The sequence below is a fragment of the Hyperolius riggenbachi genome, chromosome 2, assembly GCF_040937935.1.
Source record: "Hyperolius riggenbachi isolate aHypRig1 chromosome 2, aHypRig1.pri, whole genome shotgun sequence".
In the NCBI taxonomy this organism is placed as follows: Eukaryota; Metazoa; Chordata; class Amphibia; order Anura; family Hyperoliidae; genus Hyperolius; species Hyperolius riggenbachi.
In genome coordinates this window covers 196787546-196802921 of record NC_090647.1, presented here as the reverse complement: position 1 = coordinate 196802921, position 15376 = coordinate 196787546, and the positions used below count along the sequence as shown (strand labels likewise).

General features: G+C 41.4%; 1 protein-coding gene across 1 annotated transcript in view; it reads right to left on the bottom strand.

The window, feature by feature from the left end:
- The window catches only part of IPO5 (importin 5), a 72559-nt gene that overhangs the window by 24375 nt on the left and 32808 nt on the right, over positions 1-15376 (bottom strand). The window contains exons 7-18 of the mRNA XM_068267953.1: positions 13689-13811; positions 13461-13581; positions 13269-13356; positions 11999-12105; positions 8343-8467; positions 4211-4300; positions 3137-3310; positions 2243-2461; positions 1984-2067; positions 1739-1871; positions 693-814; positions 426-522 (exon numbers count right to left, since the gene is read on the bottom strand). Of these exons, the coding sequence (XP_068124054.1) occupies positions 426-522; positions 693-814; positions 1739-1871; positions 1984-2067; positions 2243-2461; positions 3137-3310; positions 4211-4300; positions 8343-8467; positions 11999-12105; positions 13269-13356; positions 13461-13581; positions 13689-13811 (1483 nt within the window). The remainder of the gene's footprint in view (positions 1-425; positions 523-692; positions 815-1738; positions 1872-1983; positions 2068-2242; positions 2462-3136; positions 3311-4210; positions 4301-8342; positions 8468-11998; positions 12106-13268; positions 13357-13460; positions 13582-13688; positions 13812-15376) is intronic.

Sequence of the window (15376 nt, the reverse complement as noted above, 5' to 3'; positions counted from 1 at the left end):
CGCCATGCTTAAAGTTCACACCACATTTTTTCATTGTACCTGGTGCACCTTAGTCCTCTGGTTCGAACAGCAGAACCGCCCCAACCCAGACTATTACTCAGATCTCAGTCTCGGGCTTCTGTTAAACGAGGCCATAGCTTTAAGTTTCTTTAACTTTTTTTCCTATTAATCCTTGGGAGGTGGCTCTACATGGTCTTTACCTCATTTGAGTCATCCAAGTTTATCCTATGTTGGAGGATAGTTTTACACTTGCTGGATTGGCACCTGAAACCATCACAAACTGAATTTAGGAAACAAATCATCCTGCTAGAAGAAGACCTCTAGTTTTTCAGAGGCCACTGGAATCATTAAGGGATTTATGGCTGGCAGAATATAAGTGTCAAACTCAGTTTAAAGTTTTTTTGTTTTTTTTACATAAAGGATATCATCGTGGAAGTAAAATTTAAGCAGTGGGACCATCAGTTTCACAACTTGTTCAGTATATTCTACAAAGCCTTCCTTCAATTCTTTTGCGTAGCAAACCTACAATAAAGCAAACTTAAAAATTACATAAAAAGCTGCAATTTACATTACACAAAACACAGGCAGTTGATTGCTACATAACACTTACTAATCCCACAGTTTCAAACATCCTCTTTAAAAAAAAATAAAAAAAAAATACAATTCTATACATAAAAAAATATGGCACTTACCAACATTTGACATGCAGTTGCTTTTTCTTCTAGACCTGCTGTTTTGATCCCAAAGCTTTGCTGATCGCCTAAGTTAACAAACTCCCATCCATCATCATCACCCATGCTCTCCATATCTTGAGCTGAGAGGAACAAAATACAAAGTAAAAAATATAATTAAAAAAAATACAATATATATATATATTTTTAAAATTTTTTTATAGGAATATGAATTATATATGAAAGCTGCAAAACTACTTGAAAAAACACGTCATACACATTAGGGCTGATGTGCATTTCTGCTTCAATAGGCAGCTTCCAAATTTGTGCGCATGAAAAAATCTGAAGCACTGCTTCAGAATTCTGGACAACATGTGCATGGCACAGCTAAAGGGATCTGACGAGTAATCTGCTTGCACAAGTGCCGGCGTCCGTTTTGGGGACAGATGGCACTTGTTTGAGTACGCAAGCAAAATAACTATGGCAAAACTTTGAGAACACAAGCAAAGTAAGTCTTTTGCAAAACGTATTTGGACACCCCATACTAATTTAAAAATTGTTTTTCTTCAACCAGATAACACCAGGTTAAAATCAGAAGCATTCAATCAAGCACACAACCATACAATCTTCATACATAAAGGTCTGCAGCAGAAGGTTATAGTAATAGCTCCGGTACTAACAACATGGGAACATCTTAGCCCTTCCAACAAATAAGGGTATCAAATATTTGCCATGCCTACGAGCAACAACATCTCAAGGCAACAAAAATGTAATGTAGTATTTATTATTTATATATAGCGCCGACATCTTCTGCAGCGCTGTACAGAGTATATAGGCTAGTCACTAACTGTCCCTCAGAGGAGCTCACAGACTAGTCTCTACTATAGTCATGCCTATGTATGTATCATGTAGTGTATGTATTGTAGTCTAGGGGCAAGCCATTTAACTTATCTGTATGCAGCTAATCTGCAGAAATAAGCAACGTTGCTAACCAAATACCGACTGGAGGGGGGTGAGAGGAGCAGGGGGGGGGGAACAAAAAAACAAAAAAAAAAACAAAAACTTACTGTCAAGGAGAGCAACCTCTGGTTTAATCGAAGCGGTCTTCATGAGCGGACCCATTACTACTGGGAGATATTGCTGGAACTCCTTTCCAAGAATCTTACACATACGTGCCCAAGCAGAGATCATGTAGGATATCTTGGAGAGACAATAATACAGTTGTTAGATTCAACCCATGCACAATCTTTTTGAAAACAGATTAAATGAACACAAAATCATGCTGTAATGAAATTTAACATGGTGAACACACCTGTGGATCATCATCTTCTAATTCACTGAAGTCAGTCTGAGTCTTGAGCAGCAGTTGCATCACATCTGACGCATCTTGCATAAACTAAAAGGTTAAAGATCAGTTTGTAAAAAATTATACAGCTCACTCAAAACATCTAATGGAAATGACAGATATCCTAGTCTTTCCATGGACATTCTCTATCAGTGATCTGGTGTTTATACTTGTATCTTGTTAATACTTTTATCTCGTGTCTTGTAAGACAACAGAAACCGCTTACCTTTTCTTTACCCACAGCTAGTCCAATAAGACTGATGCACTCAATAGTTTTTCCTCTAAGTAGCCGGAGCTCTTTCTGAACTGCATTTTCCACTATGTGTTTCAAGGATGGCATAAACAAATCATAGTACGGTACAAACTTCTCTTCTGCAGTGTCTGCCACAGAGGCTATTGAAGTCACAACTTGTTCCAGGACCAATTTAGTTCCCTTCTGGATAAGCTGAGTGAGGGAAAAAAAAACAAATAGGGCTCTTAAACTGCCTTCTTTTATAAAGAAACATCACTCCACTTCAACTTGGCTGCTTTATAAATATTATAACAATGATTTCATGTTAAAAAAAAAAAAAAAAAAAAAAAAGAAAAACCTTTCAAACTTTGCTGCCAGTCAATTAAGTGCTGAAAAGTGCAACAAAAAAAATCCTTCCCTACTAAACAATGTAAGAGGTCCCAGAGAGTATAGAGACTTAAAATGTATTTTTTTTTTTTTACACATATTTAACTATTACATATTGTGCACTAGTATTAAGAGTCATATAAAATGACAATGTACTGAACATTATACTAGGTTGAGTAGACAAAACATTAAAACCTAGATCAAGAAAACTAAAAAATTAAAAATAGCAAGTATAAATGGTCAATGCAGATTCCACACAAATGTTATGCAGATTGAAAAATGAAATCCACTTCCTGTATAAAATGATAGTCCAATTACAACCTGCACAGAATCTGTACTCAAGTCGAAATTATTTGCACCTCACTGACCATCTTGGCAAGTACATCTCTTAAGTATAGAATTTAGATTCAAACACCCCAATGTGTATGATGAGAAGAAAAACCAACAAGTTTTGTACTTAATTTTTTTTTTACATTTAAGATACATTTTTAACAGTCTTACCTCCTGAAGTTTAACAACCATAATGGAGTGAAGGTGTTTAACAAGATTATCCAGATAAGGAACAAGAAGTGACTTGGGGCAGTCTTCAGTAAAGTTGATTAAAGCTGCAGCAGCATGGGCCTGGACACGTGGATTAGCCTGGTCGTCCATGGTTTGAAGAAGGTTGGCAATAACCTTTGGACAGTACAAGTGTTCAGAATACTGTAGCAAACAGGTTCAAAAGCACTACTTATGAATGCATTATATTGCCCTGTTATCCCAACTAGCGCTTGAATTTGAGAACACTTATGGCTCAAGACGGTGCTCACCTAAGAAGGCAAAACTAGAGTATTTAAAGTTTGCCTTTGTTAGTAAGTAAGCAGGAGGTTTACGGCCACAGAAAAGAAAGAAAACTGAAAGGATGGGTAAAAAAAAAAAAAATATATATGCCCGAACAAAAAAATAAATGTGTTCCCATGGCTTCTACCTCTGGTTCTGAAGTGCCACATCCCTTGCACAGGTGACACCACACATAGCCTGACGTGCATTTTGATTAGCAGTAGGGAGTAAAAATAAGGCTTACTCAGGGTGAACAGGTCCCCTGAAGCTCGATTCTTTTTAAAAAAAACTCCAGACTGCAGAGGAATTGGCAGTTTGTTATGCAGACATAATTAGACCACTTTAAAAGGGATACTTAAGTGATCGTGTAAAAAAAAAAAAAAAAAGGCAGTTTTACTTACCTGGGGCTTCTACCGGAACCTTGCAGTCGCCCTGTGCCCACGCTATTACTCAAAGATTTTCCGGTCCCCGCCTCAGTTTTGCTTTCGGTGACTGAGCTGCGTCAGGGAACCGGAGGTTCGCCGAGTACGGGCACAGAGCGACTGTAGGTAGCCGGTAGAAGCCACAGTTAAGTAAAATTGCCCTTATGTTTACTTAAGTATCCCTTCAAGGCCATGCTGCCTGGGAACATTTTTACAAAACAGTACGTTTAGTAGAGGGAGGGTGGGAAGAGCTAAATTTGATGAATCCTAATATACTGGCTATAATTTCCCATTGTAATTGCATTATATGAAAATTGAACATAAAAGTTATTACCTTCTCATGAAACCTCTTCTGGAAAGAAGGCGCAAAGTCTGTTGCCATCTGACCTATAGCATTACATGCAGCATATCGAACTCTGGGGTGCTAGGGGAAAAAAAAAATTATAAACAGATGCATACACCACAAACATGGCTGTGGACATGGTGATTAAATTATACTTTAATATGCTGCTTTGTCAATCACTTAACTATGGCATGAGCCGAAGTCCTATACCATCCTCAAAGTGTATCCTTTTAATGCTTCCCTCTGCTTTTTTTCCCCCCCCTGAAAAATTACCGAAAACAGATTGTTGGCAATCTTACTGCCATCAGCTCGGCCACGCAGTAGCCGTGTGAGCACAGCCACGTAGGCACACTAAGCAGTTAGCACGAGCGTGCTACTGGGCATGCGCGGCTACGCTGTTGGCAGAGAAGGTGCACAGCCTCAATATGGAGGGGGGCTGCGCTTGAGAATGGGAGGACAGAGAACACTAGGTGGAAGCCTCAATAGGATCCCGAGGCTTTTCGCTCTTTAAAGAGGAGCTGTTAGGTATAAGGTCTCAGAGAAAACACACACATATATCAGTAGCTAAAGATTGGCTGTACTTACATTACATATGCATTTCACTGTCCACGTTTGTACTTCACAGAATTTTTATATAGTATATGCAGAGATTGATGCTCCTGACAGCTCATGGCAGGTTCCATGTTTTTCTGTCAAATGTGTCGTCATGTCCTGCCTGCTTCCTGATCACAGAAAAGCTCGTACTGAATAACAGTGTGCAGTGAATATTAATGAGCCATGTGGCTAGGAACAATAGCTGACTCCTGCAGTGTACTCGGCCCGGAGATTTATCAGTGCTACGCGCTGGACTGATTACAAGCTGCTGTAACGTCTCATTAGCAGCCGAGGGGAGGGCCCCAGAATGCTTTGCAGTATAGTATGCGGCTTGCGTCCTCTTAGGTCTAACAGCTTTTCTGATAAGCACACATCAAAGGTAACTGAGATTTTTATCTTCACCAATGGCTTTTTGGCTTCCTTCTAAACTGTTTAACACAGGAGAATAGAGGTTTAAATTAGCTTCTGCAGCCTGACAGTTACTCTTTAATTATCTCTGTTTGAACTAAAGTTTCAGCTAGGGTTCCCTATAAATGCTCTATCCAAGGAAAAGCGGTAGTTCACATCAGGATTAAAAAGTGACTTATTCCAATAACTATTTAAAAAATTCCATAAACATCACCATTCAGGAGAGAGGTACAGACAGAGAGAAAATGACTTTCTCTCTGCCTGTACCTCTCTCCTGAATGGTGATGTTTAAAAAAAATTCCATAATCGTTTTTGGAATAAAAGTCACTTTTTAAACCTGATGTGCATGACCACTTTTCCTTGGATAGAGCTTCTATGATGATCATTGGGGAGTAGCACTCAGGTTGGAACTTCCAGTCTTGTGCATGCATCTTTTCTATTGTTTATTGGATTAGGGTTCCCTATAAATACCTGACAAGAGGCAGAGATACCGATTATGTTGGATCCACATACCATTCCTCTCCTTGTTCCTGAAATCACTCCTTTGGCTAAAGAAGAAGGTGGGAGAGGTATGGGGATCGAGCATGAACATACCTGTGTGCTAACCTTGGGTAGCTTTGACTTGGGTCAGGTATCCTTTAAAGCAGATGTGCCAACACTTTTTCAGTTTGCAAGCTACTACAAAAAATCATGAATTGAAAATGATCTACCAGGTAGATACAAGCCACAACTGCAGCACATGCCCAGCAGCAGTCCATTAGTAAATACCACAAGCCACCAGTCGTCCTCAGTAATCCAAACAGAACAGTGCTTGACCAAATAGAATAAATATCATGCTGTCTGGCAAAACTAATCAGCAGTAGCACATAATGCTTCTTAACCACTTGACACCTGAGGCATTTTTCCTCTTGTGGACCAGAGCAATTTTCACCTGTCGGCGCTCCTCCCTTTCCTTTACCAATAACTTAATCACTACTAATCACAGCGTAATGATCTATATCTTGTTTTTCTTGCCACCAATTAGGCTTTCTTTGGGAGGTACAGTATGCCAAGAATTATTTTATCCTAAATGCATTTTAACATGAATAATAATAAGAAAAAAATATAAAATCCATTATTTCTCCGTTTTTGACCATTATAGTGTTAAAATAAAACATTCTACTGTGGATAAAAGCCACACATTTTATGTGCCCTTTTGTCCCGGTTATTGCAACGTTCAAAAAATTTCCCTAGTACAATGTATGGCGCCAATATTTCATTTGGAAATAAAGGTGCATTTTTTCAATTTTGCGTCCATCACTAATTACAAGCCCATAAATTAAAAAATAGTAATATACTGCCTTGACATAAATTTTTAAAAAGTTCAGTCCCTAAGGTAACTACTTATATATATTTTTTTTGATGTAAAATTTTTTTCCCCCTTTTATAAATAATAAAAAAAAAAAGTTTGGGTATTATGGGAGGGTGTGGGGGGGGGAAATAGTTAGTCAGTGTGGGGATTTTCATTAAATAAAAAGCAATTTTGGTGCAATATACTATTTGGCCACAAGATGTCCTCAGTCGTCATTTCCGATTCACGTACGTAAGCACGTGAATCGGAAGTAATCCGTGGCTGTGTAACACAAGAAGATACAATGAATGCCGGCGTCTCGTAGACGCTGGTATTCATTGAATCGGGGACTTAGATTTATGAAGGAGACCTAGGTCCCATTCATTAACTTCCCCTCTAAGCGGCGGTAACTGCGGTGCGCGCACGCGCGAACGGGAGCGAGCGGCGGCTGCATGCCGCTGCAGACTTGTTTTCACGGCCCTGCTGCATCCTGTTTTTTTTTAAAGGGCCGTGAATATACTGCACGGCATGCAGCAAGTAGTTAATATATGGCTCCCCACCTTGCAACATCTTCCTCTACACTGCTGTGCAAAACTTCAGGACAGCAAATCACACTAAGATAATCCAAGTCAGAGATAATTTGATGTGTATATCTTTTTTTTTTGAGGAGGAGGGGGGCGGTGTGGTATCTACCAAGAAGTCCTTTGCGATCTATTGGTAGATCACCATTTAACCAATGGGCACGCTTGCTTTAATGGAAACCATAAGGGAAAATAAACTGACGAGTTTTTCCCTTGCAATCAGAAGCCCTTCTCTAACAGGCAAGAGAGTTTTATGGCTGTAATTCATAATTATCAGTGAGAGTTACACTATAGGGGACTAGGTCCTGACTGGAGAGAACTGTCACTTGCATACATGAATGGTTAATGCTTTCAGGCGAGAAGAAGAAAGGAGGAGAATAAAAACCAACAAAAAAAGGAACATAGCCTAGTTATTTGTATGCTTGGAACTGTACTAGTTCATCATGTAACATGTTAGCTCAGGTGTACTTTAACCACTTGCAGGTCGTGGACACGACTCGTCCTAATTTGTCTACCTAAAGTTTTCAAGACAGGAGAGTCCTGTCCTGCAGTTAATCCCACCGTTACCTGCTCATGTGCCCATTTTCGCTTATACACGCAAGTACACTTACACCAGTTTAAAAGTGAGTGATTGCTTTATAGCAGCAATGCAGCACCCACATTGGACATTGAAGGATGCTCCCTTCTATAGCAAAAAAACATGACTGTCACTGCCCTTGATGGGGAATGTGTCACAGCTTGCCAAACAACAAGAGGTAGGCTCGATGTTTACCTAACTGTCCACCACCAGGACCTTCATGTGCACTCCCACCAAGTGATTAGAAGTACATGCATGATTTAGCACAATGTTCTGATAAACTAGACAGTCTCAGCTAGAGAGGTGTGCGCTGGAGCCCAGGAACTTGCTGGAGCCACTTCTTACCTACAACAAAATTACAATAAGGTGGTCACATGACTTGTACAACAAGAGTGCGTGGTTTCAACATCTGAGAGTGTAGGTCTACATCTGAACAGGATGAGGCAACCTGTGACCTGCTGACACTGGTAGAAAAGCTGTTGAAAGCACAACAGTTTGCATTGCAGAATTTAAATATTCTGCTTTTTGCATTACAAAGGAGACCATAAGCATGACTCTTTATAAATCAGTGTGTAAAAGGTTCAAAGCCATGAATAGTGAGGTATGCATTACTGCACAAAACCTGATTCTTACTGGATCTCGAAGGAAAAGTAACACAAAGTTGACCATCTCACTAAGGATGCTCTCCATTTGCTGATGACAACCCTCTCCAATAGCAGATAATGCCATTAAACCAGCATGCCTGTACTTCCAAATGGCTGTAAGAAAAAAGAAGAAAGGAGATCATTGTAGTACTACAAACATTCACATTAACTAAGGCTCCAAAACCTGATGAAATTAAGCAGGTTATTTAAAGTGTACCAGAGCTGAAAACATTAAAAAGATTTATACATACCTGGGGCTTCCCTCCTACCCTATCCGCTCGGATTGCTCCCGCACTCTACCCAGAAGTGCACCCTTTACATAGCTCTCCAGCAGTTGCTGGAGAGATATGCAAAGAGCGCACTTCTCCTGCGTAACTGGCCGCGACTGACGTCTGTGACTGGACCCGGTTCCCGAAGCTGCGGGCAGCGGAGGACGGCGGCATAGGATCCATCCGAGCGGATGAGGCTGGAGGAAGCCCCAGGTATGTATAAATCTTTTTAATGTTTTCAGCTCTGAGTGCCTTTAAGGAAATCTGCAAGCCATGCTATAAAGGTATTCTCATAAGAATGCTGTAAAAATACATGGTATAGATAATGACCATATGACAAAAGACTGACACACATGCTGATGCTTTCTTGACAGGACCAGAGCTGAATATTCTCCCCAAATGAAATGTGCAATGGTGAGTACCAAATGTGCTACAAAGTGTCATGATATCGCAGCTAGTTATGATGTTGGGATAATACGAAAGCCATACGTTTCATTTTTTGCCTGTGTCACATGTGTATGTCTGCTAAAAGAAAGCAGCTACCTTGAGTTGCTAGCCTGGGGCAAGGAAATAATAATAATAATAATCTGAACATTTGTATAGCGCTTTTCTCCTGTCGGACTCAAAGCGCTCAAGAGCTGCAGCCACTGGGACGCGCTCAAGAGGCCACCCTGCAGTGTTAGGGAGTCTTGCCTTGAACTCCTTACTGAATAGGTACTTGACCTAGCCAGGATTCGAACCCTGGTCTCCCATGTCAAAGGCAGAGCCCTTAACCAGTACACTATCCAGCCACTAGTAGCTCATTAGGCCAGTCACCTTTGATCTGCTGTCTCAGATGTGATTGTCTGTGAAACTACATTTGCATTCAGTTCCTCTGAGTACAGGTAATTGCATGGCAGCTTTTGTCTTGTCTGGCATTATGCAAAGGTGTTGCCCTGCTTTGATCTTTGTATTCATGTAAACCGCTACCTGTTGGCCAAAATACAATCTGACTAATTGAGTCTGCCAACTTTAAATGCCATCAGGAAACTCTGGACTTTACATATGACAGCCTGCTGGAATGTTGAAAGCTTTGACATTTGCATGTCACAGAAGTTGTCACCAATGTGTTTGTCACCTGTAACCGGGAGCAGGAAAAGAATGACATTTGCATGTCACTGCTAACCCAGATGTGACAGGGGGCTCGGCAGACGGTGATGTCACACTTTGGGGAAATTGCATTAGATTGTGGGACTGAACATCCATTGTCCGGGGCAACACATCGAGGTATAAGAGCCAGCAGAAGACTCTCACAAATCATCTTCTCTTGGAGGTAGCGCATAGCTAGGGATGATCCCGAGCGAATCGGAACCGGCGTTCTCCCGCCAACCACGTTCTAACCTACGCTGGTAACGTTATTTATTTCCCTTTTACTTTTGCAACTTGTGTATCCTTGTAACTTATTTTGTAACTTTTTACTTTGTTTTTGTAAATCTTTTGTAGATACTTTCTGCATTGTTCCACTTTTTTCCTGGAATATTAAATCATTATTTAATAAGTTTGACTTCTGCTGTACTAAACTAACACTCATAGCCTAGGAAGGAGAGACTGCAGTGTAGCTTGCATTACAAGTCAGTGCCTGATTGTGCCGTGCTACTGTACGATTGTGCTGTGTGTGCGCGTGGCGTTCCCGTATTCGGCCTAAAGCGCAAAGCTGACCCGAATACGAAAATGCGGATTGCGTGCAGATTACTCGACAGCAGAGTGGAAGCGTCTAGCGGCAGCTAGTGGTGGCATTGAGAAGTGTTCTGAGGGGTCACAGCCTTGTTTTAGCTTTAATAAGGCTGCTCCCCGCTTGATCTGGTCAAACCCGCAGTCGGGAACCGTATACGCAGGCGTGCCGCGGGGCCGGTTCCTGACACAAAGCACTAGATATTTTGATCAAATTTCAACTGAAATCTCATCAACTGTCTAGTTAGGATTACATATTTCATAAAGATATAAAAAGTGAATGTTACTAACCATAAATATGCAACTTATGCTAAAGTATTAAAGAGACTCTGAAGCGAGAATAAATCTCGCTTCAGAGCTCATAGTTAGCAGGGGCACGTGTGCCCCTGCTAAACCGCCGCATACGGGGTCCGTTCACCCCCAAACCCCCCACTGCGACACTTGGTCGCAGGCTTGGTCGCTCCTGGAGGCAGGGCTAACGGCTGCAGCCCTGCCTCCATTCGCGTCTATCAGCCGCGCATCGCCGCCTCTCCCCCACCCCTCTCAGTGAAGGTAGACAGAGGGGCGGGGGAGAGGCGGAGATACGCGCTGACAGACGCGAATGGAGGCAGGGCTGCAGCCGTTAGCCCTGCCCCAACCAGGAAGCACTCCCCCGCTACACGGAGGGGGATTTGGGGGTCAAGGGAACCCCGTTAAGCCGCAGGATAGCGGCGGATTAGCAGGGGCACACGTGCCCCTGCTATGTATGAGGTCTGAAGCGAGATTTATTCTCGCTTCAGACTCTTTAATAAAGCCATTATTCCAAAACTAGATATTAAAGTACTTTAGCACATTTGTTGTATGTAAGGATTTGTATATTGGGCAATATTTGTGAGTCCGTGTGTGTGTGTGTGCGCGTGTGTAGGTCCTCAGAGACAAGACAGTTTAGGTCAGATCTCTGGTGTCCTTTGTCAACGATGAACAGGACAACAGTGCTCCATATCACCATCACGCTGTAGAAAACAGACTACTGCTGAGAAAGTGTTCAAGAGCACTTCCACGTTACACTGCTGCAGATCATCATGCAGAAGAGTGAGCATGAGAGTTTATGCTCACTGATTTCCTCCTTCAAGAACAAGAGGAAAAGGGAGAAAGGTGGCAGCAATCACAAGTGGGCAAAATAACGGTTATAAAGACTATAAGTAATGCTCCAGTATTAACTAGTTTTAGTAACAGTGGATGCTGTATACAGTGTGGCTCTTGCCTGCCCCTCCGGTTTCCAAATAATTCTTTCCTGCTTCGTGAGAACAAACAGAATAAAGTTTAGCCTAGAATGACCCGAACACTCCTAACCATGCTGAATTTGGCTTCCCACTGTGAAAAGTGAAAATGCTGTGTGACTATTTATGTTGTGGCATTAATTCCAACCAGTCAATTGGGAGACAGGTAGGGCGACCAATGCCAGGAGGAGTACAAAGTTCCTTGGTTAATAGACCAATATGACAAGACCCAAGACAAAGGCTGGGTTCTAATTCTTAACCATCAAAGGGAGTCTTTCCTAAAGCAGTCCTACCAACAGTGTGTTTTATGGGTACCCCATCATGTGTAGGTGGCATAAGCAGCATCACCAATGTGGATTTAATTACCTGTGTGGAAAAAAATGCACTGCAGAAAAATTAAGACTCACGGTTTTGCAACATTTGCATGATGTGTTCTTTGATCATGGGAAGAACAATCTTTCCACTTAATCCACAGGCCATTCTGTCCAAGGCACTTTCTCCAGCCACAGCATTGCTACAATAAAATAAAAATTTTCTTTAGCTTATTTAATCAAATTGAAGTGAAAAAGTGGGATCTTTCTATCAAGCTCTCTGTATTGCAGGTTATTTGCGGAAATAGAAACTGGAAGGGTTAAATGGTAGCCATTTTTACCTGAATTATACTGGTTTTGGTATCAAATGTTTCTTATATCTATACGTTTGGCTGTATAGTGGTATGTAGCCCCACCCTTCCAGGAATGTTAGCCTAGGCAATAATGTAATTCAGCCTTCTCCCCAGAGCACTCACAGCCCATGTAATATTCCTGCTCACTTCAAAGAGGGGAAACAACATTCCACAATGGATTCTCCTTGCTAGCTGTAAAGATGCCAGCATCAGGATGAGGTTAAGATTTTACGATGGACACATTGACCAAATTTTAACTGAATGTTGCAAAAAATAAAAGATTTCAGTTACATAGATATATAGGTAGAAAAAAAGTTACAGAGTAAAGTTCTGCTTTAAAGGACAACTAAATTGAGAGGGATATGGAGGCTGCCATATTTATTTCCATCTAAGCAATGCCAGTTGCCAGGCCCTCCTGCTGATCCTCTGCCTATAATACTATTAGCCATAGCCCCTGAACAAGCATGCAGCAGATCAGGCGTTTGACATTGTCAGATTTGACAAGACTAGCTGCATGCTTGTTTCTGGGGTTATTCAGATACTACTGCAGAGAAATAGACCAGCAGGGCTGCCAGGAAACTGGTATTGATTAAAAGGTAATAAATATGGCAGCCTCCATATTCCTCTCACTTCAGTTCCCCTTTAAAACCCTTTTCCAGACTTCTGCTGCATCTGTCAGGAGACCTCTCACCTCCTCACCACCTGTCGCAAAGACAACAGGAAGCCAAAGGCAAGCCCCCACTGGAAGGGAAGATCACCGGTGAGAGCAGTCATTTTAACCATACTAAATTCCTAGTATTAGTGACTGAAACATGTTGAGATCAGTGTCTCTGTTCCAACTGCCCCAAGGAGATTATATTTCACAGTGAACAGAAAGCAATGCAAACCATAAAAGGGTTGGCAGTTCTGCCATACAAAATGAGAATTTAGTGGGAGCTACATGTTAATAGTGAAAAAAATGTAAAATTCATAAACGAACTGACAGAAATAGGTTATATACACTAGAAGAATACCTGTCAAAATCATCATCTTCCAACTCATCTGCATTTGACCACTCGTCATCATCTTCTAAGTCCACCATCATAGCTAGCATCTGGGGTACTATAAGTAACACGTGGATTCAGAAAAATGTGCCAACTGCAGCACGTATTACATTTCTACACATATTTGCTTCATTTTTATTATAAGAATCAAAGACTACTTACTAGCTTGAGCAACAATACTTGTGTGTTTTCTCAGCATTGCCGCAGCTGTCTCAGAAAGGGTGACAATAACTTCCAGCGCCAGCTGTCTCTGCATGTTACTTAAATTGGTGTCAGCACAAAGCTACACAAAAAAAAAAAAAAAAAAAAACATGAAAGGTCTCCAACACTGTTTTAATGCCTGAGTGTACTTTCCAAGCATGCTGAACCTTCATAAGTAAATATTATTACCTTCAAACTCAGTTGCAAAGTTGCTTCAAGGTGGGGTCTCAAATATTTGGGAACTGTATCAGCAATTTCCACCAGTGACTTCAAAACAGAGTCATCATTTAGGTAGCACGACTCATTCACAGCCTTTATTAAGAAAAGAAAAAAAGGACTGCTGCTTAATACCACATCTGTCTGCTAGACAAGACTTATGGCCTTTATTGGAATTTAACAACCTGTACACACGTCAGTCTATGAAGATTTGAAGATAAACTCCAACCTAGAATTGAACTTTATCCCAATCAGTAGCTGATACCCCCTTTTACATGAGAAATATGCTTTTCACAAGCAGACCATCAGGGGGCGTTGCATGACTGATTTTGTGCTGAAACCCCTCCCACAAGAAGCTCTGGGACCGCGGTACTCTGGGCAAACTGCCACAATGTAACAAGGTTCACAGACAGGAATTAGCTGTTTACAGCTGTCTAACAGCCAAAACAGCTAGGAGCAGCTACATAACCTGCCCACAGTAAAAATGTCACCATGTAATAAATGTTAGAATGTAAATCGGGGGGGGGAGGAAAGATTTTACAATGAGCAAACACTGACTAAATCATTTATACATACTTATGGTAAAAAATATGAAGCACTTTTTTTACTACATTATTTTCACTGGAGTTCCTCTTTAACTAAAGAAAACATATATCAGACTAAAAATAACTGAAGTTGCTCAGTACATGGAGCAAAGAAATAGTAAGTTAGTTCCAATAGGCTGATAATGAAAAGTGCTCGTTATCCACAGCAGTGCTTTGTTTTGGGCACATGCATATGCTCTAGTATACTTGTCAAGCTACCACCCTTTAGGCCCCATACACAAGAGCGTTTTGCCTCAATTTCGGCAAAACGCTGAAATGCTAGCGCTTTTTAAAAGCGCTAGCGTAATTAAACCCTATGGTTCTTACCTGGGCGATTTGCGCTGATCGCCGCAAATCGCCCAAAAAGGGCAAAACCGCACGCGTCGCCTGCACCATTTCCAGGCAATTTTCTGGCGATCGAGTTTCAGTGCTATAGAAGCGCTTAACGCGATCTTGGCAAAATCGCCGCAGCAGTCATTGATTTTTCCACATCAAATCGCGGAAAAATCACTCCTGCAAAACGCCGGCATTTTGCAAGTGTGAATGGGGCCTTATGCTTCTTTCCCATCACTGTTGAGCTCAACTGAGTAGCTCTCCTAACCACACAAGTCCCATTAAGATGCCGTCTCTGCACAAAATGATTTGCCTCTGCTGTGTCCAACAATAATATACATGAAATTAATATTAGCCAAAAACAATTACAACCATTTTCATGCTGGAAAGCTGCTGTGATGGTTTATAATTACTTTAACCCCTTGGGGGTCATGCTGATCTGGTACATAGAACTCAAGCCGTGTAGTGGCGGCAGGCATGCAATGTCACGTTGGGAGACATTGTGTAGTAAGAGCTATGCCACACCAGACAAAAGTCCACTATCAAGAAAAATTGTAAAATTGAAAGCGCATATATACTGTAACCAGTGTTCTCCCCAGAATTTTTTTTCAGCCGGGTGGCATGAAAAAGTAGCCGGGTGGATAAATATGGGCCCTTTTCCACTAGGAAGTGCGATCGCAATGCGATCACGCAACCTACAATTTCCACTACCCGTGGTTGCGCCATATAGCTGCCAGGAACGGA